Source organism: Corvus kubaryi, unplaced genomic scaffold (assembly GCF_017639235.1).
Source record: "Corvus kubaryi isolate FWS band 111438036 unplaced genomic scaffold, C.kubaryi_AGA036_p1.0 70, whole genome shotgun sequence".
Lineage (NCBI taxonomy): Eukaryota > Metazoa > Chordata > Aves > Passeriformes > Corvidae > Corvus > Corvus kubaryi.
In genome coordinates, this window is record NW_024582058.1 from 3,055,344 (window position 1) to 3,083,077 (window position 27,734).

A 27,734-nucleotide genomic window follows, 5' to 3' on the forward strand; every position below is an offset into this window, starting at 1 on the left:
GTGCTGTACCTTGAAGGATATCTCAGTTGTCATGGTGAACCCATGTGTGATGACCGGCTCCTCCTCTGCTGTGCGTCCCTTCCAGCAGTCCAGCTCCACACAGCGGCAGCCCGACAGGAGCACTTGCCGGTACATCTCCACCGAGGAGTTGCCAGCCAGCTGTCCAGCTGGGACAGAACACAAAGAAAGGGAAGTCATTTTGGGCCTCAGGAATAGATACAACTGATCTAACAATAATCAGAGTTAGCAGCAGCTTTTACCCTCGGCTGAGAGGAGTAACATTCCAAGGAACACAAAGACGCAACGGAAATTACTTTGGCACAGTCAGTGTCATGGTTCGGATCCTGCCCTCAGTCAAACAGAGAAATAACCCAGCTGAAGCCAGCTCAAAAGCTTCTGACGAGCAGCACCAAATACATGAAATAAAATAATAATAATAAAAAAGCTTAGTTCTATGAGATTTTATCCCTTGACAAGCAGTGTGAAATTCAGAGGCAACTCAGGAGACCAAGACCACATTTTCTCACAACATGCAACGCAGTTTAGTACAAGATGAAACAAACCCCCTGCAGACACTAATGGCACCATCATTAGGTCTCAAATCAATATTTAATATGCTAACCACTGCAATGAGTTGGTCAGTTAAATTTCCTGATGTGATACTGTATTATGTAGAGAGAAATTCAATTAAACTGTCCTTTTCCAATAATGAGATATTATAAATCTAAAAATTAAGAAGGAAAATTCATTTTTTCCAAACTTGGGAAGTATTAAAAAAGAAACATAAAAAAAAAATTCTCAACCCAAGCCAACAAAGAAGTCCAGTGGGATTCAGGGAAGGATATCCAGCCAGGTTGTCTTCATCTGCTGCAACAGGTTTGATTCCAGTCCTTCAGACACAAATTTCTTGCAGCAGAGAGGTAACAGTAATGGAGGAATGGCTTTGTGCTTCTATGAGATGTGAAGAAAATGGATGCAGTTTCCTGCCTTCTAGCAGACTTCCTGAGAAGATCTTCCCGGATTTCTTGAAGGAAATTAATTTTCTTTTTAAGGAGGCAGTGAGCTCATTTACAGCAAAGATTCTTTGCTGACTGGGGGCATATAAATACTTCATCTAGACTGGCATATAATATAATGCAGATTAATCCTCATTTTATTGTCTCTGCGATTCCATGTTTAGGTTTTATGCTGGGAAATACACATTTTGAGATTTGCTTCACAAAACAGCATTGTCTGCCTTTGCTCTGTTTTTACCTTGTACTAAAACTGTAACAGAACCGTTCTTATTTGAAAATCCCTGTTTACAGTTTCTGTCTGATACATGAGCTGGAGCAATCATACATACTCCACAAGGTATTAACATTACTCCTGTTGAAATCCATAAGAATTCTCACTTTCTGCTGGAACCAATGGCAAATATCTGTTAATAACAGAAGAAACTGGCCAGTGCTGGAAAGCTCTGAAAATCCAAATGGAGTCAGCAAAGTGACGAGTCTCTTTTTTTTGTTTTTGGAATTTAGCTTTTTCCTGTTTCACCTTTGGTTATGGAAGATTATCTTTATTCACACAAAAGCCTTTTTGGTGCAATTCCAATGTCTGGGTTAAGTAGTGGCTCTTTTTCTTTGCAGGATGCAAACAAGCATAAGCATGGATCAGAGAATAACAACTCACATTTCCATGTACTCATCCCTGAGCATCTGCCTAGGAAATCCTGGCTCTCATAGGGATCCATTGAACTCTACTGCCTAAAAAATCACTTTCACTTAGAAAACTGTTCTAATGTTGTCTCTCTTTTCCCTCAGAGCATTTTGAGTTTGGATTAACAAACTATTCTATGATTAACAAACTCTATTTCCTGAGAGACTCCTGGTGGTTATCACTGCTAAGTGTTTTGGGCTCCAAGATCCTTCACCTTCAAAAGTGCTTAAGAAAATCATGACATGCATCACTTGCCATATGACACTTCCCACACTACCTTATTAATAAGGCTCAGACGTTTTGGAAGGATTCCTGCAAAGGATAAGAGGATATTCAACCTCTGAACCATAAAATCTTCAGAAAGACTCCCAGGCAGAGTGTAAAATGCTAGCACATGTTTTAATAGTCCCAACAGCTTGTTTTTCTGAAATACAGAATATGAGGAATGTTCCCTCAAATGTTTTTTTGCATATATTATTTAGAAATTTCCATTGTGTGAGTCGCTATTTGCATTTATTTTAAAATACCCCTTTTGTATTCCAAAATGTGATAACACAGACACAAAGGGAACACTTCCAGTCTATTTTTAATAGCCTGAGTACAGATCAATTTTTTAATACTGGAAATTGAAAGCATTATGTATTCCCTTCTACAATACAAGCAGTGTCTACAGTAATACCATAGATAACATTTGCATCCCATCATTCTCTATGGGCTAAGGAGAAATGGATTTTGAGAAAAATTCACATTTCTGAAAAATATAATTGGCCAAATGATACCTGACAGGATGCTATGCAAAATGTGCCAGTGCTGGTTGATCTAAGCTGAGGACATGACCCATGTTTCCCCACACAGAGCAGTTCCACACTTCTACAGCTTTAAGCTGCTCATTTCTCAGGAAGTGCACCCTTGATGGGTTCATCCACCACTGTTTTTCCAAGCGAAAGTTATTTGAAATACAAGGACTTAAAACATAGTTGCAATCTATTTAAGATATCTTTCCTCCCCAACTGGGGGATTTTTGGATCCAGGTATTTGGAATCACCTGACTCTTCACTATTCTAGAACCAGAGGCTGCTTCTTCCCTCCCTCCCAGCACTTTCTCCCAGCATGAGGTGCCTGTATCCTCCCTCTGCCATGCACAAACATGAGTTGCTGAATCTCCTCTCTCCACGCAAGTCCTGGAGAAGCAATCAGTGCCTTGGATCATACACTGGGGTTTGCAGTATGCAAACTCAGAGCCCCAAACTGCTGGGAGCCTGGCTCCTCACTCCTGCAGCCACACAAGGTGCTGGCAGCTGAGATTGTTTTACACACAGCACATTTATCTGAATTTATTTTCCTCCTGAGCTATTTCACCATGCACAGGCCAAGCAGATCAGACCCCACACTGTGACATACTCTGCTCCTGCTTGTACGTCAGTCAGAATAAGGCTCTCAGCCCTGCCTGTTGTTTTTAACACTTTACACTGGACCAAAGCAGGATGTGTGCCCGGCAGCACGATGGTATCACCCAGCCATCCATCCCTTCCATATGGTGCTGTCAGCTTGGAAACTGTTCTGGAAGCTTTGGAGGTGAAGAAGGTTTCAAGGAAGTGCTGAATGCAGATAATAAGCAGGAACAGTGAGGACTGAGGAATCACTGAGAACAGAAAAGCTGGAGGATGGTAGATGAGAGGTCACAGACAGCAACAAAGAGAACATGCCCCTCATGAGACTAGAAAGAACTGAAATACCAGATTGTAAGCAGGGAAGCACATGCTGAGGGTGAACAGGATAGTCCCACATTGGCTGTGTGTGCTCAGCGGATACCTCAGCAACCTACTGCTGATATCATTGTTCCTTTTAGCCAAACGTGTTACAGGCGTGTGATTTTCATATTTTGCATTTCCCATATACAACAGCAAATTGCACAGCCAGCAAAGTATGCAAGGCTGAGTGTGATATGTCATCATTTGTCTCTGACTTTTGGGTGCTGCTGAAAGAAATGTTGCAAAGTCACTCCGCACTGTGACCACAGCAGAAACCGGAGGTGAGATGCCAGAAAAAAGCAGAGTTGCACTTTAAGCATTCAAGGGAAAAAAGAAATAAATATGATACTTGTGAGAAAAAATGATCAGACAGTAAAAAAAGTTTCTAAAAGATGACATTTCTTTAAGTTAGCCCAGGTTCGCTACAAATCACTTCTTTCTTTGTGGATTTTTACCTTTGGTCTTAAAAATTACATTTCCCTAAGAAAAAGAAAGCAGTAACACTTCTAAATAAATAATCAGGACTTGATGTACTGCCAAGGGTTTCTACTAAAGGCTAGGAAAATGATCAGCATAATTAAAAATAAATTGAGAGTGTGCACATGTTTCTTTTTATGTTATAATGTTGCTTCTTTGTGCACGCTTTTTCTGGGTTAAAAAAAACTAACAAAGGGAAAGATAATTAGTAGGGCATTAAGCACAGTAATCATAAAGTATTGCCAGACTGAATGGCTTTCTTATTGTCCTGGTAATTATGACATGACTAGTTGCTATTTCATGGTCTCAATCAGGGCAAAGGTGCTTCCAAGGCTTCCCTTCCAAAGCCATGAGCACTTGAGCAGATCCTTCAAACTCTTTTGGGGAAAAGGAATAGCCTGTCACCATTAATTTTATTAATTTTACTTCCTTGCTGGAAGAAAGCAAATGGGAATGTGATTGCTGTATCTGATCTAGGCTCAGAGCAAAATCCAAGGCTTTCAGTTCTTGTAATGCACAGATAAAAATCAAATCATTAATCCCATTGTCAGCCAGCTGCCACACATTCACTGAAGATAATGAACCCACTAAAAGGGAAGGGCTTGTGGTTTGTGCCTGTAAATGTGAAAACACGCACTCTGACAAGGAATTGGAAAGAGTTTCAAACTTCTTTCCTGAGTTTACCATGCTTTACTCCCCCCAGTTTACTAAGATAGGAATATTTTGTCAAATTAAGACTGAAGATCATGTTTCCAAATATAGCCTCTGAAGTTACTTGGAAATGCAGGCAAAGAAACCTGTAGATGCAATCTGGGATGATTTGCAGATTTTCACATACAAGTCAAAGCAAATTTAGCAAGTGTCAAGGTAAATAATTAAGCATGTGAGGTCACTCGTAGTGCAGTTAAAAAAATCAGAATAGGTTGGACTAATCATGAATTCCCATCCTTAATTCTTTGGGGTTTGGCTTCTGTGCCTCCAGACCTTTGGAACACATCTCTGTCCTGACCAGCCCTGATAAAAATCTGCAGTATGGAACTGGCTATAAATTCCTGCTGGTAGAGGAGAGAGCAGTCTTTTATCTCTTCAGATCAACTTTAAATTGCATTGTCTTTAAACCTCCTGTGGGCCTGTGCTTCTCACTTTCGTACTACAGCTTTACTGTTTTCTTCCAGAATATCTGTATAAAGCTGCAGCATTTGGCTTAAGCACCAACTAATACTCAGTGACAGAATGAAGTCCATATTGGAGGTAAGAGGTCTGCAAAACATCATAGTTAAAAATTACTTTAGCTTTGGCCATGTCTTTGCTCCACCAAAGAGCATAAATTTCTGCATATTGGAATCATAACTTAAAAGCGACCACACTGATTTTCTTTTCTTTTAATTCAGAGAAAGAAAATAGCTGTCAAAACAAATACTTATGTGACAAGTTCTAGCACAAAACACATTTTACAGCCGAGATATAAACCCTTGAAAAATGGTGTCTAATGGAAACAATGACAGTTCATTCACTCCCTGAAAGCACGCGAAGGTGCTGGAGAAAGAGCTGTAACAAACATAAAGCAGATGAAAATAACTCCCATGAGGTCTGTTTAAACTGGGCATCACCACTGCCTGCCGTTGTTTATGTTTCGGCATGCTGGCTTTCTGAAGGAGTTGGTCAGTTAAGGCCAGTCTGTTAATAGCATTAAAAAGCCTACATTATGCATAAGCCACATTTTTAGCACTCAGTGCAGCATCATTTGTTAAAATTTAACATAATGTTAAGTTCATTCTCCTCCCTAAAGATGGACCTTAATCTGGAATCCCATCTAAGTTGAGGGAAACTTTCCAGGGACTTCACTGGGCTTCTGACCAGGCCTTACCTGAATAATGCAACTGCTGCTCACCTGTTAAAAAAAGTGTATTTGATGCAGTTGTGTTGCAGCTACAACAAAAATCAAGTGCCACCCTTGTTTTCCTGAAAACTAAACTCCATCATCTGTTTAATGTTGATGTTTTTAGTGTATTTTATGTTACCACTGAAAATATGCTCAGAATTTCTGTAAGATAAGAAATTAGATCTCTCCAACACTGCTGTACCTGTGAGGTAGGTGTTGTGTGAGGAGTTGATGAAATAGTGTGACAGTGGTTGAGACATATCTTCATTTAAATCCAGTTTCTCAGGTGGAACGACACCGTTCTCTTCTCCACTCAGATACCGCATAAATCCATCCACGGATATCTGTCCTGAGAGAAACACAGACCCGGGGAAAGCACCAATTAGTTTCAACTGCAGATTTTGTGACATGCAGATAAATTCAATACACACTTACACAAAAGCACATGTGAAAGAGCATATAATCATCAGCCTGGCCTTCACCTAGTTACGCAAATACTCTTTTGTTACTACTACCTCATTTTCAGCCATTCAAGTTGCAGGTAACACATAGCCTTTTAGCTGTAACAAAGATAAATCACTTCATAATCAGCATCTACAGAAAATCAAGGGCATGGGGGAATCAGAATTACAGAAAGAACAGAGAAAATAAATCTAAGCCCATCAAGGAAAGGGGTCTTTGGGGAACAAAACAAAATACTCTTTCCAGAGGAAACCAAGAAACCTGTAGAGGGCCACAAACACAGGTAACTCTGATCTCTTTTGAGTTTGGTTCAGCATGTGTATGAACTACTTTTCAAGTGGGAACTTAGATTTGCTTTGTAATTTTTATATTTGTCTCCTAATTCATATCTCATTGGAGTGCCAGCAGAAATGATCATTTCATATGCTGCTGTCAAATTAGAAAGCTGAGTCCTATCCTCAGCTTAAATATCCCCATTGATCTCAATGGAGCTGCTCTTATTACATCAGGAGGACTTCTGCTGTCAAGCCTTCTGCACAAAGTTGACTTTAGGGTGTCAATTTGTACATTTAGACTAAAAAGAAATCCAGTAGCCTATAACTGAAGATTATTGCTTAACTGAACAAATATGAGACATTTTTCTTTGCCTGATATTTTTTGCTATTTTGTCTAGGTTTCATCTGTTGATTTACTCAACCACATATCTTTAGTTATTTCAGCTCCTGCCTACAGTAAAACAGATCTTCTGTATCTCTGAAGTACATGTTTGGTGACTCCCAACAATGAGAATTTCATACCTCTTGTGCCCAACCCAAAATATTCTACACAGTCAGTTAAAGCAAAATCTCATTTGCCTGTTGATAGCATTGAAAAACTGAAGATTTCAGTTCTACTCCTGACTCTGCTACTCTTTCCTTTCAGGATCAATCTCTTTTTATACTAAAACATACAAACTTACACATATTTTCCTAGCATGTTAAAAGTAGCAGACAACCCTGCTCTTTTTTTTTTTTTTTTGGTTTTTTTTTTTGTTTGTTTGTTTGTTTTTTGGTTTTTTTTTTTTAAAGCTTGTAATCACATGATGCAAATATTGCATGTAAAGCATTTACTTAAAATCTGTGCTTGGACCTGACTTGCCTCTTGCTCAGAGAGGAAAAGATATAACAGTCTTAAGTGCAGATCCTCATTTTCATAACAACCCAAGGCTGGCAGCACTAAAAGAACTTATTCATATGACAAGAAAGGCAGTGACAATACAGAGCAATGCAGTTACCATTCATTCTTATGACAACAATTGTAAGATGGTTGGAAAGAAAAACATCAAGTCCATCCACTACTTTAAGGCTGTAATATGAGGGCAATCCACAGCTGGTTTGTCATAGGGAAACTAATCATCCAGAGATGAAGGCCCATGTACTTTCCTTTCCACAAGAAAAATGCAAGTAGGTGAAAATCAGGAAGAAAACCCCACCACTGAGGTTTTTCATGAAACTAAAGGTTTAGGAACAACTTTTCTACCGCATGAATCTACCAGAGAATGCCAACAGTACCAGGTGCTATAATGGAGTTAGCTTGACCTATAAACCACCTAAAAGAACACTCTGCACCAAGTATACTGGGACTAGGCAGAGCATGTGGTGTTTATCCATACCAAGTAAAACAACAGAGGAAAGAACAGTTAAGATCCGAACAGGACAGCTGCTACTTGCATTTTGTTATACAGATAGGCTGATTCATGCAGGTGTCACTTTCAAGGTTCTCAAAGTGTTCTGTGTGTTCAATCCTCAGAGTGTACCTCACAAACAGGGGCCTTGTTTTTCTGATGGAGACGGTCCTCCTGTGCATTGCCACTGGTATTATCATAAATCACAGCGAGCATTATTCACACGTATAATTAGGCAGCTTCTGAGTTACACACTTGCTTGAGCCCATGGCTCTGGAACGCTATTTCCCCTATCCCAATTAAGCAGTCAGCATTTCAGAAAGTGAAGCAATTAGCAAGTTCAATTACAGCCTATATTGCACCCGTGAGAGTTTGTCTGCAGAACGGAGATGGCAGATGTCAAAGGGGCTTTGTGTCCTGGATATTAAAAGAGTAGATTGTTTGTGACCAATGTCAATGATATTCTGAACTGCATTCTCAACTGCAGAGAGGATGATCCTTGGTGGACAGTCATAAAAAAAAAATAGCCTCAATTAAGTGCTAAGATTTGTTCTCTGTTTCCTTAAACATATTACACATTTACACAGACACTGGCAAGAAAAAAGTAAAATGTGATCAGTTGTTTCCATTACAGTTGTCATCTTTTATCTTGGATATATAATAGAAAGATTTAATGATGTGTTTAGGCATAAAAAGTCAGAGAGACAAGAGACACATAATGCAAACACACAGAGACATGACAAATTCACATTTTTTCCTTTCCTTTTTTTGGCTTTTTTTAATTAAAATTACCTTAGCCCTAAAATTTTGATGAAACTTCCAAAAATATCTAGTATGCTTTATATACTTCAAGTTGTAGAGTTAATTGGCTTGCCTTTTTCACTCACTACTGCCATGTTAAATTTGATCTGATGTCTCTTCTCGGGATGGAACTCACATCTGTATAAGCACAGCAGAAGGCATGTCAGCAGCTACAGCCCTCAGTGAGACCCTTCTCTCTGCAGGGCTTTTTTTCTTGCCAGCACAAGAAATTTTTTTATTTTTCCCCTTCAAACACCTCTTCTCTAATTTATCTGATTAATTACAATTTCCCTCCCTATGGGGTCACTCGGTAGTGCTTTACTAAAACACTTAAAATCAGCCAAACATAAAAATACCTCCTTTTTCCTGAGGTATCTGGCCAATTTAAATGTTCAACACAACTCACTCAAGTGCCACTGAGACACCTCCCCCTGAAGAAGGCAAGAGCTCCTCATCCTCCTCTCTCCCTCAGGCCTCTCCCTTTTCCCTTCTCACTTTGTCCACTTTCCCTCACACTGGACATTTTCCTCTCCCACTTTTCACATTTTTCTCTCACACACGGAGCATTTTCCCTCATTGCACTTTCCCCTTCACTTTCAGAACCTTTTTCCCTTCACACTTTGTGCTTCTTTCCCCCACACTTCCCACTTTTCCTCTCCGTATTTTGCACTTTTCCTCTCCATATTTTGCACTTTTCCCTTCACGCTTTGCTCTATTTCCCCTTACACTTTCCATTTTTCCCTTACATTTTGCACTTTTCCCCTCACACTGTGCACTTCTTCCCCCCACACTGCACTTTTCCCCTCACTTTGCACTTTTTTCTGCACCATTGCCCTTTTTCTCTCACATTCTGCACTTTTTCCCCTCTCACTTTGCTTTTTCCCTCACACTTCACACTTTTCCCCTCACACTTCGCACTTCTTCCCCTCACACTGTGCACTTTCCCCCTCACACTGCACTTTTCCCCTCACTTTGCATTTTTTTCTGCACCTTTGCCCTTTTTCTCTCACTCTGCACTTTTTCCCCTCTCACTTTGCTCTTTTCCCTCACACTTTCCATTTTCCTCCTCATATTTTGCACTTTCCTCCTCACACTTTGCACTTTTTCAATTGCATTCTTTCCTTTACACTTTGCCCTATCTCCCCTCACACTTTGCACTTTTCCCCACACTCTGCACTTCTCCTGCCTCTGCCCTTTTTTCCTCACACTTCACACTTTTCCCATTACTCTGCACTTTCTCCCCTCACACTTTGCACTTTTCCCCTCACTTTGCACTCTCTCTTTCTGCACTTCTGTCCTTTTTCTCTCATACTCCACACTTTTTTCCCCTCACACTTTGCACATTTTTTGACTCGATTCCCAAAGCACGCATAAGTGGCCAGCTAAAGTTTGGTGCCAGCCAAGTAACAGATCAATTTTAATGTTTTTAATGTGCATTGGAACGGGCCTGAAAAATACAAGTGTGGACGAGAAATATAAAAGTGTCTAATGTGTTCTTAGTCACAGGCATTCTCAGTATCTCAAGATTAGAAATGTGTAGCTGCACACTTGGGTGAAGATTATATAGACTTTGATCTAACTCTAGAAATGTACCTGAATTAAAAACTTTCAAGAGTTTGGAAAGGCGCTGTAAATCTGGAAATGCCTCTCTCTCCATTTGTACACATGTGCAGGAAAGTGTGAAGCAGTTTCTTAGCAAATGGTTCCACAGAACACCTCAAACTGCTGCTCCATACAACCTTCAGGGAGGTGAAATTCATGCAGAATCAAAAAAGAACGACCACACTGGGAACCATGTGAAGTCACCCGTATTCAGCATTTTTACATTAAAATTTGGTAGGAAGGAGAAATAATTTCCTACTAGAAGCGTAATATGTTGAGAGATTCTATTGAATTTCCTGACTGTGATCAGCTTTATTATATGAAATTTGGGAAGTGTTTGTGCAGGTTGATCTTTTTCTGCATCCCTGGCTCTACCTGATTGTTCCAAAATAGCTACAAGGGAGGGGAAAAAGAAGAAAAAAGGCATGAATGAAGAGGCAAGTTCTATGCATTTCACAATAATTCCTTATTAACTCCAGCTGCATCATCCCATACCTTTCAAGATCTATTACAATGGATCGAACACATGAATGTGTGAGAAAGGGAGACTTAGAGGTGACCTTATCACTCTCTACAACTTCCTGAAAGGAGGTTGTAGACAGGCGGGGGTTGGTCTCTTCCACCAGGCAGCAACTGGCAGAACAAGAGGACACTGTCTCAAGCTGTGTCAAGGAAGGTATAGGTTGGATATTAGGAAAAAGTTTTTCACAGAAAGAATAATAAAGTACTGGAATGGTCTACCCAGGGAGGTGGTAGAGTCACCGTCTCTGGATGTGTTTAAAAAAAGACTGGACATGGCACTTGGTGCCCTAGTCTAGTTGAGGTGTTAGGACGTGGGTTGGACTCGATGATCTTGGAGGTCTCTTCCAACCTCGTTATTCTGTGATTCTGTTATGTTCCTGGTTCAGAGAAAACCACATAAAAATATAACTGTTGCTTTGTCCACAAGTATCAAGGCTCTTTTCTAGTCAACATTAGTCAGCTCTAAAAACAACAGAAGTCACTTCTGTTGTATTTTGTATTCTGTTTTATCCCAGGTCCTTTTTCCTGGAAGCAGTCTTCAGGCAAGTGACATACTTCTGGCAAATGATCTATTGAAAATTCACAGAATTTACAGGGGTAATAAAGTGAGTCCTCTTTTTTATGGTTCTTAGATCTTGTCAGGATTCATCAATCAAAATGTTTTCCTCTGCAGTTTATGTGATCTGGAATATCCCCATTCCTGGGAGATGGTGTCCACAGATTTACCATGAAGCAGGAATTCCAGCCAGCTGAAATGGTTGATAGGATAGACTGTACTTTGTGAATATACTTCTCAGAGGCTCCTGTATTTGAAGACTTACTGTGTTATCACAAGGCTGTTCTTAGTCCTGTTTGACCAAATCCAGAGAAACCAGCATATTTCTTGCACGGGGCGTGTAACAGTGCCAGGGCAGACACAAGTAACAGCCTCATGGAAAACTGTTCCCATGCAGTTTCCAGAGCTGGAAAAAGCACAGGCTGCTTACGACACAGAAATCCTTCTCCCATTGCCTAATGAGACGCAGGTAACTCGACAAGATCCTGCTTTCCCAACCCTTTTAGCAGCCAGCATGACCAGCATGTTGCTCTGGACGTAGAAATGCTCCTGTGTCCCTGGGAGCTTGCCAGCTCCTCAACCTGAGGGTGTAAACAAACCCCCGCTTACTCAATACCTGCTGAAAGTTCAAAGGAGGGTCGAGCTTCCAAAAGAAGCTTCTCCCCCCGTTCAGTGCCCCCTGCAGAGGTCCAGGATCAAGACCAAAATATCAGTACTGCAGTAGTCTGGTGGAAATGTAAAAGTGAAGCTAACCCTGAGAACTTCTCAAACAGCTGCTTGATCTAAACTTCATCCCCTTATTTTGGCTGGCATGTTGGATGTGCAGCTACTTAATTTTCGCTGGGGTCTGCCCAGCCTGCTCCCAGGAGCCTTCCAGTCCTCTGAGAAAAGTCTTGGGACAGAAAACAAGAGAGGCACAGCAGCCAGCGGAAAAGACAACTTACGTTACCACTTTTCTTTGCTCTTCAGTCTTGCAACTTTAACAACAGCCTTCACTTGTCCCTTAAAAGTTGTGGATGTTTTGTATGACACTTAAAATGTGCATTCACTTGTACACAGTCAACAGGTTTGGCCACACGGATCTTAAACACTTCTTTCTGAATATTTGCAAACTTCATAGTGCTTTCCATTTGTTTACACCCGTGCTGTTATCCACTCAGTTAAAATGTAGCTGGAAAGCACGATTGTGCCAAGAGTTGTTATTAAAGCAAAAAAAGAAAACAAACAAAAAAGGAAGTGAGACAATTAATTGGCACCTTTTATCTCCCAGTCAGCAGCACAGAATTACAATAGCATTTTGTCTGATGGTGAAATCAGGTCTATTCCAATGCAATCTGTAACAATAATCACATTTGCTGTAATCCCACACAACTGAGCAGTCCTCTCAACTCAAAGATAAGAATCCGACACGTAAAGCGGATACTTGATAATCCAGTGAGAGATCTGTAAATTGTGTCTCATTGGGAATTTTCTCTCACAAACCAGCACAGCAATTTACAGCTCATTAGGTATTAAAATTTCATGCACAGTGTGGAGTAGGATGCACATAGTCCTGGTGTGTCTCTTGACACTGGGCACACATTAGCTACTCTGTGCTTTCTAGCTTTGTGAGCCAGCAGAGAAGCTCACAAGATGAATTTCTATAAGATCACACGGTGTGGGACACAATGTGCCAGAGCCGCTCTGGTGGCACTTGCAGCATTTGCATCCTGGTGATTTGGGAAGTGATGCTGAAACCTGCTTGCCTTTCCAGACACATGTTCTATTACTATATTGCTATGGGGCAACTGGAATTTCTGTCTGTATTCAGTTTTGCAAACCAGGGCAGGACACAATAGTCCTGTTGCACTGTCCAAAGGAGATCCTCTTAATAGTGAAGTCATCACAAGGAGAGAATATGGTACAAGCTCAGCCCAGACTGAAAGGACCCCCAACCCTACAATTGGAGCACCAGACCTTACCCCAGGAATCTCAGTGCTGCTTTGCTTTAGAAAAAACACTGAGGGCCAAAGACTCTCAGGCCTCAGGTCAGGATCTGCAGATATATCAAAATATCAAAGTACCAACCACCATTTACACACCACATGCAGAAATTGTCATAGCTCCTCCATTTTAGCAGTTCTCTCAATGATCAGTAAGGGCAAAAATTCATACTAGTCAGACAGCCTTATCAAGTTAATAAGCAGAGGAACAGCAATGTATCTGAATTACTACATCTGGATATCAGTAAAGCATTTAATGAAGTTTTAAATTCACATTTTTCCTAACTGGAAAAACTAATCTGCAAAAAAGCATAGATAGAAATAAACTGAGGGCAGCTTAAAAGATCAGGGTTTCTTTGAATTTGAAAGCTGAACTGCACAAAAAGTTCAGAGGCTGAACACTGATCAGCAGTAGGTCTAGTTTCATAAAGTCCTTAATAATGTGAAAAAGGAGAATCAACAACACAGGGTTTAAAGAACAGACAGTTCTCTGGTTGCTGTTAGCAAAACAAGAGGGTAAAGCTGTAACGAACCAGGTATGTGGGACACAAATCAAATGAGACCACACAAATAATAGTTCAAGCTACGTAGCTAATCACTAGAGCAAAGAAATACCCAAAATACAGAGGTGAATAGGGAAGAAGACGCCTAGAAATCTATCAGAAGCAGGTGAGATGCAGAGAACAGCAATCCATCTGTATAAGAAACTGCATCAAAAAAGGTGCAGAAGAAAAAGGAATTAAACAGGTAATGAGATCAGAGTAAGCATTAGAAAACTTGGGGTGAGTGTCTGAAAAAGCTTGGCAGTGCTTCAACTAACTGTGCTAGGAAACAGTCATGCAGTGGATTTTTATTGGTTGTCTCATTGCTTAAATCCTTTAAAATCAAACCAGGACAATATCCTGTTGTGTTCAAATCTTATTTCCGTTCTCTCAACTTGGAGGGAAACATAATAGATTACACTCACTCAAATACCTTCTGTAATTAGACAGTTACCTGGCCACAACCCAAAACAAGCTGTCTTTGGTAACATGTTCTTGAAACAGAAATGGAAAACCCAGTAAGAAAGGAACAGAGCAAGATTCCTTGCTCCAGCCTCGATGGGTGCAGCGTAATAAGACACAGGGAAATCTGAATGTGAACAGAGAACGGTAACTCTGATACAAGATCAGAATGAACGCTTACAGAATGACAAGCAGTCGGTGAGGGAAAACACGGGAAGGCAAACACGTTGTGCCTAAGGAGCCTACATGAAAGGGCTTGCTCAGTATCCGTCAATCCATGCGGAAATATCGCATGCCCAAGGACACCGAGATCCAGAGCATTGAGCAGAGGAAGGCTCATCAACCAAGTAAAGCAGACTTCAGTATGTCTGAATCAGGAATGCTTGACATTCTAATGAAGCTATCGTATCCACTTCATCATCTGTACAAGTGCACAGAGAAAACCAAGAGTGGACACAATTATTTACCTTTTTTTGAGGGGGGGAGGGGGGCAAGAAAATATTTTCAGATGGAAAACCACTTCTCTGAACTATCAAGATGAGGCACTGCAGCCCAAGACACTTAATTCACTCCAGGGAGGAAGTATTTCCTACAAGCTTCCAGGCAAGCCATGCCAAACAGCAAATCTCCTACTTCAATCAGAATCAAAACTTTGGGAGCATTCCAAGGACACTGCCATCTCCAAAGAGAAAGGAAGATGGAGTGTCACCCGAGAAAAAAAAACAGGTTTCCAAATCTCACTGGGGCCTGTAGGCACGAACCATCCAAGTTTAACAAGATCTTAAAGCCACTGTGTAATGTTGAGCATGGTATTTATTTACTATTTATTTACTAAATTTATTTTATTAGGAGTCACAGGCTTTTTCAGCCCTTTTCAAGTTCCCAGGAAGGAAGGGCTCTAACCCACAGGGGCTACACGGCCTATGAAAAGGATGTATTTTTTTCCAGTAGTGGCAGAAAACAGCAAAACACACATTGAAGCATGGAAGATTCTAAACACTCAACATTTTCTCTTCCTCAAAATTTATACCTTGGAAACACATTTATTTTGATGGATATTGATCTTTTAAATGTCTGCAACAGCTTTAAAACCTTCTGCTGTTACAATGCATGGTCACAGTTCAGGGATTCTGGTAAGCAGAGGTTTCATGGTAAGGAAAACAAGTCTTGGAACAGTTTCTAAAACTTTAGCAGGCAGATACATACAAACTTGAATAACAAGTAATTGTTAAGGAGTTGGGGAAAACCCCAAGCAACCAACCTCTCCTAGGTCTCAAGACTGAAGCAGGGTTTTACAGACACGAGCCCATTCTCTGCTCTTGACTTCTCAGCAGAGATGTAGTAGAAATTCTTTCTGACAGGATATCCCTTACAGGATATCAGAAGACAGTTCAGACTAAATCCACAAAACCACTACAAAATCACCTTCACACCAGTCCCTAGCTAGCAGTGGAATGAGCACTTTGCAACATGGCAGATTCCTAAGGCAGCTGAGTGGAAAGGATTTCAGTCAGACAGATAAAAACACCATTCATCCCAGCAATACTATAGTTATTTCTGACAGAAAGAGGGACACCACTGGAATATGTCACTGTCTTGCCAAACCTCTCAAAAACATCCTCTGTAGAATGCCTCAGAGTGATCCTGAGAGAAGGAATAATGTTAAATGCTGGCTTACTTCCAATTGCTAAGTTGCACTAGAAGACATCTAAGAATACATCTTTTTTTCTGCTAAGTGATACTTCTCTACATAAGCTATTAATGCACTTGCCAAAAAGACTGTCCTGTAGTATAATGGGAAGAGATAAGAGAAGAGTGTCAGTGTGCTGTGAAGTGGTGAAAAAAATCTGAAAAGAGAAAAATCACAGGTGACATTTTTACTTCCAGAAACTCCTGCAGCTGAAAAAAGATTAATATTAAAGAGAAGTGAAAAAGAATAAAGGGGCAGCACTGCAAAGACAGTGCAAACAAACTGAAAAGAAGGGAATTTAGTCCCTTTAAAGGGCCTTCCTTATCTATTCTTTAAACTTGGTTCTACAGCTGCAGGCACTGCAGTGGACAATCCCTTTCATAAACAACTTGAGCTCTCTCCTAATAACAGTTGCTTTTTTTGCCCTCTTTACTACCTCTGGTAGTCTGTGCCAGGACCATATTGTTAGGAAAGTCTTCCTAATTTCCAGCCTAAATTTATTCAAGGCCACTTGACCCCTCTGTGTTCTTGTGCCAACATTGTCCTTTAGTTTACCACTTCTTTCTGCCTCCCTAGCGTTTAACCCCGCTGTATTTATAGGCATATTCCAGCTAAAGGATATTGTTAGATGATTACATCTGACATTAGAAGGGAAACTTCCTCATATGGATGCTGCATTCCAGCAGTGCTCAGGCTCCAGCACTGCTGAGAGCCCTGCTCTGACAGATACCACACATCCCAAAACACTCAAGGATCAGGGCTGGCTCCTCAACTCCTGACTGTCTGTTGAGTTGAGCTGACCAGAGGATGAGGCAAACCCCAAAAATGACACACAAAAGGGGATGGCCCAATGGCAGTGAGCCCATTTGTGGCTCTTCTGCCACCAGTCCTAGATATTACCCAGTGGATCCCAGCAGCCTTCACTCCCTCTGTCCTCAGGGGCCCTCTGCAGCTGAAAGCACTACATTTGTACAAGTCATAACATGCCATGTTTGTCCAAACTTTATCTACATTTGTTTCCTTCAGCACTTGAGTCCAGGCTCCTTTATATTTTCAGAAGTAAACTTTATCTAACAATCATCTTCAAATAATAAATCCTGCATCTAAAATTGAATACTTCCCTGTGCTCCATGGAAGAGGCAGCAACAAGCACAAAAGAAACAGTTTTACTGTTAGACTAAGTTTTCTATTTATGGGCTCTGGTAGTCTGAGGACAAGTCAAACACAATACAGGCACACAACTGCAGAAAAATACGTCTCCATAACCCCCATAAACACAGTATTGACGTAAGAGTCCCTTATCTCTGAGCAAAGGCTCCAGCTGGAGGGAACAAACCTCTAAAACCTCTGAAACCATGTTTGCTTTGTGGTCCTGTCACCCCAAGTTTTTCACCCATTTTCAGTGTTAGGACATAGGTCTGAAGGCTGCCTGCAGGGTTTGAGCACAGGGCCCAACAGGTGGTCCCTCTGGATTCCAGGTTGTGGGACAGGAGTCACTGGTGTGGTGACTTCCATGTTTGATAGTACAGGGCTGGGCTGGCTACAGAACGTGAATTATCACTATTAGTTTATGCTCTGCAGCTCTAAAGACACGAATTCCACAGTAAGTCTGGGCTGTTTCACATTCAGCACTGTTTCACTGATACCAGTGGAGCTATTCCTGGTATCAGATACCAGTTCCAAAATGGATTTCTGCAAAGCTCATGCTTCTTTCAAAGTCTCTGCATTATACACAGAAGATCACGAAACTTAACCTCCCTGGAACCCTAAATATATTTTTGGTATTTTCATTAACTTTACTGCCAACAGCAGTGTTCAGTGTTGCAAAATCCATTATCACTAGTCCACATCACTGTTTCAGTTGGTATAGTTTCACAGAGATGACACACTTTACCTGTAAAGCAGATGCAAAAAATCCTTATAATTGAGGACTTTCCATTCCAGAAGATTTTTATATTTAGTTTTGCACTTGAGGTGCAATGTTCCAAATAACTGAAAGATCTGAAATTAATTTTACAGCTTAACTAGAAAAAACAACCTACAGTGTATTACAGAAATGTATTTTACACGCTCCTTTTGACAAACAGTTTCCATTAAGTTATTTATGCTGACACGTTATCCATACTAACATTTGGTGCACAAATAGAGATATATATGTGTATATATATACTTTTTAAAACAATTTTTTAAGAAGGCTTTCTGGTAAGCTACCCAACTTAGCACTCACTGCTGACAGCCTGGGCTAGACTACAACTTTGGTGTGGCTTAAACATTTTAAAAAGTAATAAATCAGTACTGGGATCCATTGTTCTGTCAATATTTGAGACGGAAACAGTGCAGAGAACTCTCCTCTTGTACAACTGGAATACTGGAAAACACTGACAATCCCAAAGTCAATGGGCTTTTGGGTAAGTATTCTTACTTTCCAGTGTTACAGTTGGGAGGCCAAAGACTTTCAACTGTTTTGTAATACTTCCTGCAAATGTTTCATGCCAGAAAGCCTGACCATTTGCCTGAATGATTTATACATCAGAATTTATGCTTTAAATATTATGAAGTATGTCTTAGAAGTAGAGCCATGGCTGCACAGTGCTTGTTTGTGCCATTAAAATCTGTTGCCTAGGAAATGACCCCCTTCTGCCATCAAAGAAATCCAATGTGTAATTATTCTTAAGCAGTTACTAAAAGGCAAATTTAATGCAGTGGGATGAAAATGTTTAAATTGCATAGAAGTTTAAAGGAGGAAAAACACATTTATGCTGGAGTGAATACTGCCTGGCGTTAGGGCTGCCATGGGAAAAACACATACAATAGATGCTGTATAAAATTAAATATCTCTTAATCTAATGATAATTGCTTAATTTATTTTATTACCTAAGAAAAACTCAGCAAAACGACTACCAATAGATTTTTTTGCACTGCAAAACAGAATTAATACTGGAATTCATGGGCAGAGTCAGGGAATCAGCTCCTCTACATTCCTTCTCAATACATGTCTAACCAAAGCTGACACACAGTGAATAGAAACAGAGAAAATCTGGAAAAAGAAACACTGTGAAATATAGGACCAAAGTTCTTTTCCTCTGTGCAGATCTAAAGGTTTGGCCCTTTAAAATTAAATAAGCAGCGATAATATTTAAATAAATGCATCCTTAAGAGGGAAAAAAAAATCAACATCTTTATGCCATTACTTAAAGCACTTTCACATTCTATTTTTAAATCTTCCACCACAAAAACCACTCTAAAAATAAAGGCTGATAATAAGCTAACCCTTGTACGGCTCCCTCCAAGGACAATGGCGGAAGCATGGATTTTATAGCTTCAGTTTTTTCACACCTCCTTTCCCTAGCAGACCTTGGTTTTGTGTTCTTCCCTGCTTTCATTTCTAGTCTGGTACATGGGTACAGCTCTTCTTGCATGCTTGGGATGTGGAAGTGACACAGGATGCCCCCAGAGCCAAGGCTGGGGCTCAGTGGTTTCCAGAGCACTTACCTGGTTTCAGAATGAAATGTTTAAACTGAGACATTGGGATTTGAGCTCTCAAAGCTCCTTCTGAGCTCAGAAACTTTTAGAAATGAATTGCATCATTAAGTAGAGGAAGAACCAGCATGTTTCTGCAGAATGGGAGAAACGTATATACAGCAAAGTCTTCTCCAGCCCCCACAGCCCCCCAGCACACTTCTGCTGACAGGGAGAGACTGCTCAGCACTACCAGGGACTTCCTCCTGCTTCCACCTGATAAGGGAGCACGTTCTACAGTGAATTAATCTCCTTCACCGCATGACACAAAGCATTAATCACAGCAGCTTACCTGAACCACAATAAAACACTACTCCAGATGCTTAACCTATGCAGATGTCAAGCCCACCTATCTGCTGATTGTGCAGAAGTTCCACCATATCCCAGCAATAAATACACCTAAAATAAATCAGTTACAAGCAGGAACATGGGCAGCCTTTCTCTCAGAACTCTGGAACCTAAGGAACTTCACCAGCAACAACACCAATGTTAGACTTTACCAGGTACCTGAGGAGCTGCAAAAATTTAAAATATTATGGACAGCTCTTGCTTACTGTGTTCAAAATAGTGTAGTTGAGTAGCAACAGGGACAACAAAAGGGCTATGACGGTGACCAGAGCACTAATGAGATCCCAAAAGCATTTGAATAGTGTTGTGAAAGTCAAGAGACAGCACAACACCTTGCTAGAAATTCATTTATTTAGCTATGAGAGGATAATTAGAAGAGAATATTGCAGTACAGTGTATGTGCACAGACAATGAACTCAGATGATGTCTTAGGTTTTAGCTTTTATATTTTTCAGATCCTGTATTGCCTAGTATGTAACTCTGAAACTTCATACAGCCTCTTAGCTACTGTTCTCACATTTTGGTTAGACATAACAAACTCTCTCTGGGCCTGGACTCAAGGACACTTTGTTGTCCCAGGTCCTGAAATATGTAAACTCAGACTCTGGACAGGAGGAGTAAACTTGGGGTAATTACATCACTAACTGAAATTACAATTGGAGAATTCACCCTGATATGCAAATGGACCAAACTTATAAAAGTGTGAAAAACCTGTGACCCAGCATCCACTTTGGGTGGAGCCCCTCGGAGACTTTTGACTGCCCAAGGTGCACCTTTGAAGGCCCTTCAAATACATACCTGCTTTTATTCTCTTAATCTTGTCTAGCCTCTGTTTTCAGGTAGCCACTTCAAGGCATCACAGACAGGAAATTAGGAGGAACAATCATCAGATGAGTGAAGGTCTAGAACTGTCCAAATGGAGCAAGGAGTCAGGTGCTGTACACAGCTTCCACTTTATGAATTTGGATTTACATTTTCAAGGAAAAAAATCCCTGATTTTATTTAAAAGAATTTTTCAATGCATGAAATTTTATTTGCTAAGAAGCATGTGCAGCATACTTTTGGAAGTTGCCCAGGTACCTGTGTTCATGTTTCTGGCCAGAAACTGGAAATTTCACTTCAACAGCCCCGGGAATTGCCCTTTCTGGCAGCAGGAAGCCTGGGTGATCATCCCTTTTACAGGACACCATATTAAAAGATTAAATCACTGTTTTAAAAGTGTGGTTCCATTTTGGTGACATTTTATAGACATGAAGCATTTTTGACAATTATTCTGTGAGTGTAGAAATGAATGCACACCTACACTTCATTGAATATACAGTGAATTGTATTTCCAACTCAGAGCAGATGTACAGAAAATATTGTGTCCCCATGTCATTCCTGATTAGCCAATTCCTGTCATTTTAAGGCAGTAAGCTTGGGATTTACACTGGAGTTGCTGCCAGTTGCTGCAACTCAGCTGCCAGACAGGGAGGTGGTGTCTTCAGCACAGAGGTGGTTCTCAGCTTGTGCCAGCTGGACCCCAGTGCACAAGTCTGAAAATGGAAAAAAACCCCACAACAATCCCACAAAAGGAATTAACTCTCTGTGATCTGCCTTTCCCCTGTTCAAGTCAGCATTTTGGGAGAGAACTGATTCTTTAAGAGCAGGATAAATCACACCCAGGAAGAGAGGCACCTATGAAAGGTAAACAGGGTAAAGCTGGAGGTGTCCCACAAATCCCATTGGAGGGTGGTAGCAAACACCACCACAGCATCCTTCTTCCTGGGCTCTGTTTCATGCTTCCTCCTTATTGCTAGTCAGAAGGTGATTCCATTTTGACTCTGGCACACCAGCACACCTCCTTCTAATAAATCCTTTATTTGGTTTATATGAAGTGCTAATATTTGGGTAACAAGAATGATCTTTTAGGTAACAGACTTTCCTGCTGTTGGTGAGAAATAAGGTAAGCACAGAGTACTGTTCTAATATTTGTACAGATGAGAAAGGAGGTCACAACGTGTTTCCATTGACTCAAGGTACTGTTCCTGTTGACGTCAGAAGACGGTTTGCATAAATATGGCAAAGAAGCAGGATTTAACCCTCCAGCAAAAGCTCTGGAAACACTCTGTTTGATTGGACTAGAAAAATAAGAAGACTTAAGAGAAAAATTAGAAGTGTTTGAGAGACAACACTGACCGTGACATCGATTTCCTTCAGGAAGACGTCAAGGTGCGAAGGCTTCCAGGGAGAAGTGAGGGAGTGCCTTCAGTTAAGCTCTAGACTTTTGTGCCTTTTTTGATTCACAGTCTCTGGACCAAACAATCTTTTCCACACTAGACCTGTTTTGCAGGATACTCCCGTGCCTCTAAAATTTCTAAGGTGTAAGCACATTAAAACCTGGGCTAATCATTAGGAAGTGTGGATTGGAATAAAACAGGATGCAGACACAAACAGAATGCTATTTTTTAAGACTTGTGGTAGCAAAAACCTGCAGAGATTTGTGCAGGAGTTCTTTCACTGGTTTTGGCAGAAAGCCCAGCTAAGTCACAACACTTGAGATGTTCAAAAGGGAATTTTCTGTGATTATAGCACGAAATACAGTGAGCTGATCTCACATCTTGCTTTGTATGCCACTTTATCCAAAAGCAGAGGGCTAGACTTAATAGTATTATTAAATGATAGAATTATCATGCTCTTAGTTCTGCTGTCCCTGGTTTTTTTCTTTCAATTTTACACTGTAGATGCTGGTAAACAGCCACTGTGATAGTCAGGTTTCTGCTGAGGGTCACATACCAGAGCAACTCTTCTGTCAATCACACACACTGCAAAGCAAACATGGAAACCAGCCCCATCCTTCCTAACCTGATACCAACCAAACACATTTAAAAATGCACCACATGACAGCTCACAGGCCTGTATGATCCAAAAAGCAGAGAGCTGGGAAAGCAATTGGATTTTGAACCAAATTTTGCTTTAGCATGTAGGGTAACTGAGTTACTGTTTCAAATCAGGAACTGAGTACAGCAAGAGTGTGAAAACCACTGACCTTTCTTTGCTAGGTTGCTGTTGGGTTCATACTTCTCAATCAGCACTTGAACTTGTTCTTGTTTGAGTGGTGGATAAAGGATCTCATTTAATCGTGGATCCCGTTGCTTCAAATTTATGAAGTCCATCATCTGATCCACAGTAAGGTAGGGTTTGCTCTTGGCACCACTGGAGAAAATTAAAGCAACAACAAAGTCATTTAAATACACTGCCTTGAAACCTTGTTCCATGTCTGAAACTTCCCAAGGAAATCAAAACAAGATTCAAACTGTCATACAACAAAAACATCACTCCACTGTGTCTCTGGACTAATTTATTTTGCCAAAGATTCTTCATCAGACATCTAGGAGGATCTTTGACAATGTTCAGCATTACAAGCATCAATAGAAGATTTAAAGCAATGCTGAAAGCCTTTCATTCCTCTGAACTCTTGAAATTCAGCTATTTTAAAAAGAGAAAACAACCGTGGAATTCACTCCCGAGCTTGCCACGAACACTCTGTTAGCATTCCTGACCCAGCTATTTGGGTTTACTGCTGAATAACAGCAGCCCTGACTTCATTATTCTAGTAATTTGTGTGGGTCTTCTTTTTATAAACCTTCTAAAAGCTGCGAGGCCCTCTGTAATGCAAGCAAAAAGATGCCTATTCAGAGAGTCAGTAAAAGAGCTGAGTTTGGGTACAAGCTGTGCCCAGATGGAAATCCAGGAAGCCTCCGAGCCAGGTGATGAGCTCAGGGTTGTCTACAGCACTCAGGACTGGCCTAGTTCTGCTCTGCCAGGGAGCAATAGGGAAGCCTCTCTTGTGTGCAGTGGGAGCAAACTGGGACAGGGCTGTGCTCCTCTGAAACCCCAGCCTTAGAGACAACAACTCCAAAAGGGGACTGTGAGCACGGCCGTGTTGCTACAATACATTCACCAATTGCTTTGGTGGTCGTGGGGTGTATTTTGGAAACTGCTTTCCTCTCATATTGCTCAACGTTCTGACTCCATTGATCAGGCTCGGCTGAAACTGGAAGTTCAAGGATTGCTGCAAGGGGTAGAAACACCAGCAGTTACAGAGCTCATAACTGAATGTATGAAATCAGTCGTAGCAGGCTGCTAATTTCATTTCACAGTGTGAATTCATCATACACAAATCCTAAAAGTTACTGCATTTTTTTGCAACTCCTAATTAAGCTTTTGGGGGTGCTTATACATATTCTCAAGCCTATTCCATGCTGTTATTGATTATTATTCTTCTTTCTTTACTTTCTTAGAAACCTAAACTATCCTGATCAATACAGAAAAACAAGACCTGGCAGTTCTGCTCCTCTAGGAACAAATTCCTTTAAAACTCAAGCCATCAGAAGTGTAGGTAAAAGCCTGGGAGAGAAGAAACCCTTGATCCAAGGTTAAATAACAGCTCTGCTTGACATCTAAATCTGTTACTAGCAAGCACTGCATGCTGCTATAGTATGAATAACCTACTTTGCCATCCCTGGCCCAGAAAATCAATGAATGGGAAAAAGAAATAAATAAACCAATGAGAGTCTTTCCTTACAACTCGGAAAAGATGTGGTCGATCTCAGGCCGAGGGCAGAGGTTGTTTAAGAACACTCTGTACACTTCTGGCGTGAAGTCGTCTTGAGGGACTGAATCATTCTGTGAAATGGGGAAAAAATGGTGAGAGAGAGATACAACACTTTTATATGTTCTTTGCAAACAGATCACTCACTTTTTGGCTGCTTTTGATTTCCTCCCTGCTATCTAGAGGAGTCCAGGTTCTGCAGGATTATAAATTCCCCCAAATAACAGAGCAGCTTAAAGAGTACATCCTTAAAAAACACATACAAACACATCTATCAGCTTCCATGAGGCACAGTTATCTCACCTCTGAGCACCTGTGAAGGAGGAGGAAGGGACAGCTCCCCATCTAACCCCCTCACCTACAGCAGAAATAGGTGTGTAAGTCCTGATGAAGCCTCTGAGCTCACCCCCAGCAGTGCTGAGCCTGTGTTTTTGAGCGAGCAGAACAGCAGCATCACAGAGGATGAGGATGTCACTCATCTTTCCAAAGCTGCCACACAAGTGGAGAACAAACTGGGTCACTGTGTCATTACTAATACACTTGTTCCCTGACAGCAGCAGCGATTTTGTCTTTTCCTTCCTGAAGATACATGTTCAAGATGCCACAATTCTGGGCAAGACTCAAGCAGCACAGCTTTTCCATCCATCTTTGTCCTAAACACTCAGTGTAACACATTTGGGAATCAGATTTCTTCTAGAGGAATTGATAAAAATGCTCTCCTGCAGAAGACATGCCGGGATTTTTCTTCCTTACATTTTCTACAATTTAGAGCAATTAAAATTTAGTCCAACTCCTAGATGAAAATTTCATCATCCTCACTACATTTTTCTCTGAAAAAAAATCGAATTACTAGAGGCAATTACTGGACTGGGTAAGCCCTTTACATGAAGCTTGAGAGTCCTTCATCCAAAGCTCTGACATGTGGTCCCTGGGAGCACCACGGGCCCACAGGATGCGTCTCCACACTCCCAAATACAATGAACTAGAGGAGGAAAATTGTGACTTGGGCACAAAGCTGTTTGCTGGGTAGGTCTCTGGAACCCGGCTGTCTCGGAAGCAAGCTGCTGCTGGGGCAATCAGTGCTTGTATTTATTCTGGCTGTTTAACACCGTTGCCAAGGGAACCAGAAGCATCCGTTCAAGCCTTTGTCACACACAAGGAAACTTTTCTATATTTTTCCTGCTTTAGGTTACAATAAATAAATGATACCACAGGCGTCGCTTTGTTTCCTTTCATCTGAAACCCGCAGAGGCTCAAGAGGGTTGTGTTCTGTGTTTCTGTCCACAAGAGCAGATTGACCAAGCTGGGCTGTTGCTCTGCTCTGCCTGGATAACCATCTCCAGACTCCAACATTCTAAGGTGAGCCCTCCTTTCTTTGGCAAACTGCAAGTGGCTGCAGGGTGAACTGGTTCAAAACTTCCCCAGCCAAAACCTCCCTGGGTATTTCACATGGGATTACTCCCTGAGCCAGGCAACTCGCCAATGGCACAGCTGCTAAATCCAGTGCAAGGGTGGATGGAGAAGTTGGGAAGCTGAAGGTAGAAGATGGAAATACCTCCTTTCAGTGACCCTGAACCTGCACCCACAACACTTCGATAAATCCGAGCTGTGGTGCTCTCAGTAAGGATACCTGCGTTTTCCTTAAGGTTGGGATTCTCAAAGCTTGGGAATTTTCTGGTTAGAGCTGGCACCCTGCCCTCCCCTGCTCCCTCTGCTTATAACCCTGTCCAGCAGGATGCTGCTCCTCAGCCAAGGGCTTTTCAATGATTCTCTAATTACCACAGAACTACAGCCCCCCATCAAGCTACTCTTTTTTGCTTTACGGGGATTTGAAGGTGCTCAGCTGAACAAATGTGGATCTCTTCCAATAACCTGAGACCCAAGCTCAGATTTGCCACTCAGATCCAATTAAGAGACCTCGGTTTGCCTCCCCCTATCTCCAAACACCCACTGCAAAGAGAATAACCAACATGAGCCTTCAGGCGTAAGTATACAGAACTTTTTAACAGGCATTTCCTACCAGTATTATAATCAGTGGGCTACAAAACACAAATACCTAGATGGGAGTTGAGAGCTGCCTCAGGCACAACCTCACATAACTATATTTGGCTTCCAAAAGCCTGTCTGCCCAAAGGGATTAAAATATGCTGCCCCCTTACTCAGCCTGGTCTGAGCCATCCCCATTTCAGAGGAACCACCCACACACCTTATGGGCTCATCTCCTTTTTGACACCAATGAACAAAGCACAAACCTCGTGTACCACACGAGAGCATCCCTCGCTTCCAGCCTGGCTTTATATTGGCATTCAATTTTATTCTGTGATTAAGACTCTCTACTAATTTCAAGCACTGTTGATTTATCATTTGCCTGGTAACCTGCCTGCTTTTATAACATCTGTATCCAGTCTGTTACACATTTGGCAGCACAAGAGCTAATTCAGATTATTTGTACAGACTGGACTCAAGAGCTGGTTATTTTATTTTAACAGTCAAACTCCCTGGTGCTTCATTGTGAACCTCAACATTAACTGGAAGGCAAAAACCAGTCTTAACAGCCAAAGGGGCAGCTAAAATAAACCTTTCAAATTCTATTTAAGGTACCTTTAACCAAACCCAGAAACCCCAAAAATATCCAACAATGACAAAAAGGCAACCCCACTCCCAGAAAGCAGACAAGATTTTTAATAAAAATCATAGGAGAATCAGATGGCAAACTCAGAAATTCATTGGCATATTTTAAAAGTTTGCTTAAACATTTATTTGAAGATTCCCCTGCTTTCAGATCTGCTGGATGACAACTGTTCCAAAAATCAAGGCTTGGTCCTGCAAGACTCTACACAGGCCAGTTCTGACCCAGAAAGAGAGAGATTAAATAAAGCCATTAATTAAGCTTTGAAAAAGTGCTTGACTTGAAGTCCATGGGTCATCCCACTGTGGTCATGCTCTGTTGCTCGGCTGAATCAGGGCTGGAGCGCTCAGCACTGCAGAGAATCCATCCTTATTAAGATCCTTAAATATGAAATAAAGGAATTATTTTCAGCAACTCTGAGGATTCTCTCTGGTGCTATTCCTCAGAATGAAAGCAGTTATCCAGGCAGTGAGAATTCTTCCTCCTCTTGAACTAAATGCAGTGCCTGCATGTCATGCCATGAGGTCTCCCGGCAAAAACATACACAGAGAATT

The 27,734-nt window shown here is 41.1% G+C and overlaps 1 protein-coding gene across 3 annotated transcripts in view; it reads right to left on the minus strand.

Moving 5' to 3' along the window:
* Positions 1-27,734, minus strand: part of PLCB1 (phospholipase C beta 1) — a 341,667-nt gene that overhangs the window by 99,763 nt on the left and 214,170 nt on the right. For all 3 annotated transcript variants that reach the window (XM_042049230.1, XM_042049231.1, XM_042049232.1), the window contains exons 8-11: positions 24,525-24,625; positions 22,986-23,152; positions 6,011-6,157; positions 10-167 (exon numbers count right to left, since the gene is read on the minus strand). In XM_042049230.1, coding sequence (XP_041905164.1) covers positions 10-167; positions 6,011-6,157; positions 22,986-23,152; positions 24,525-24,625 — 573 coding nt within the window. The remainder of the gene's footprint in view (positions 1-9; positions 168-6,010; positions 6,158-22,985; positions 23,153-24,524; positions 24,626-27,734) is intronic.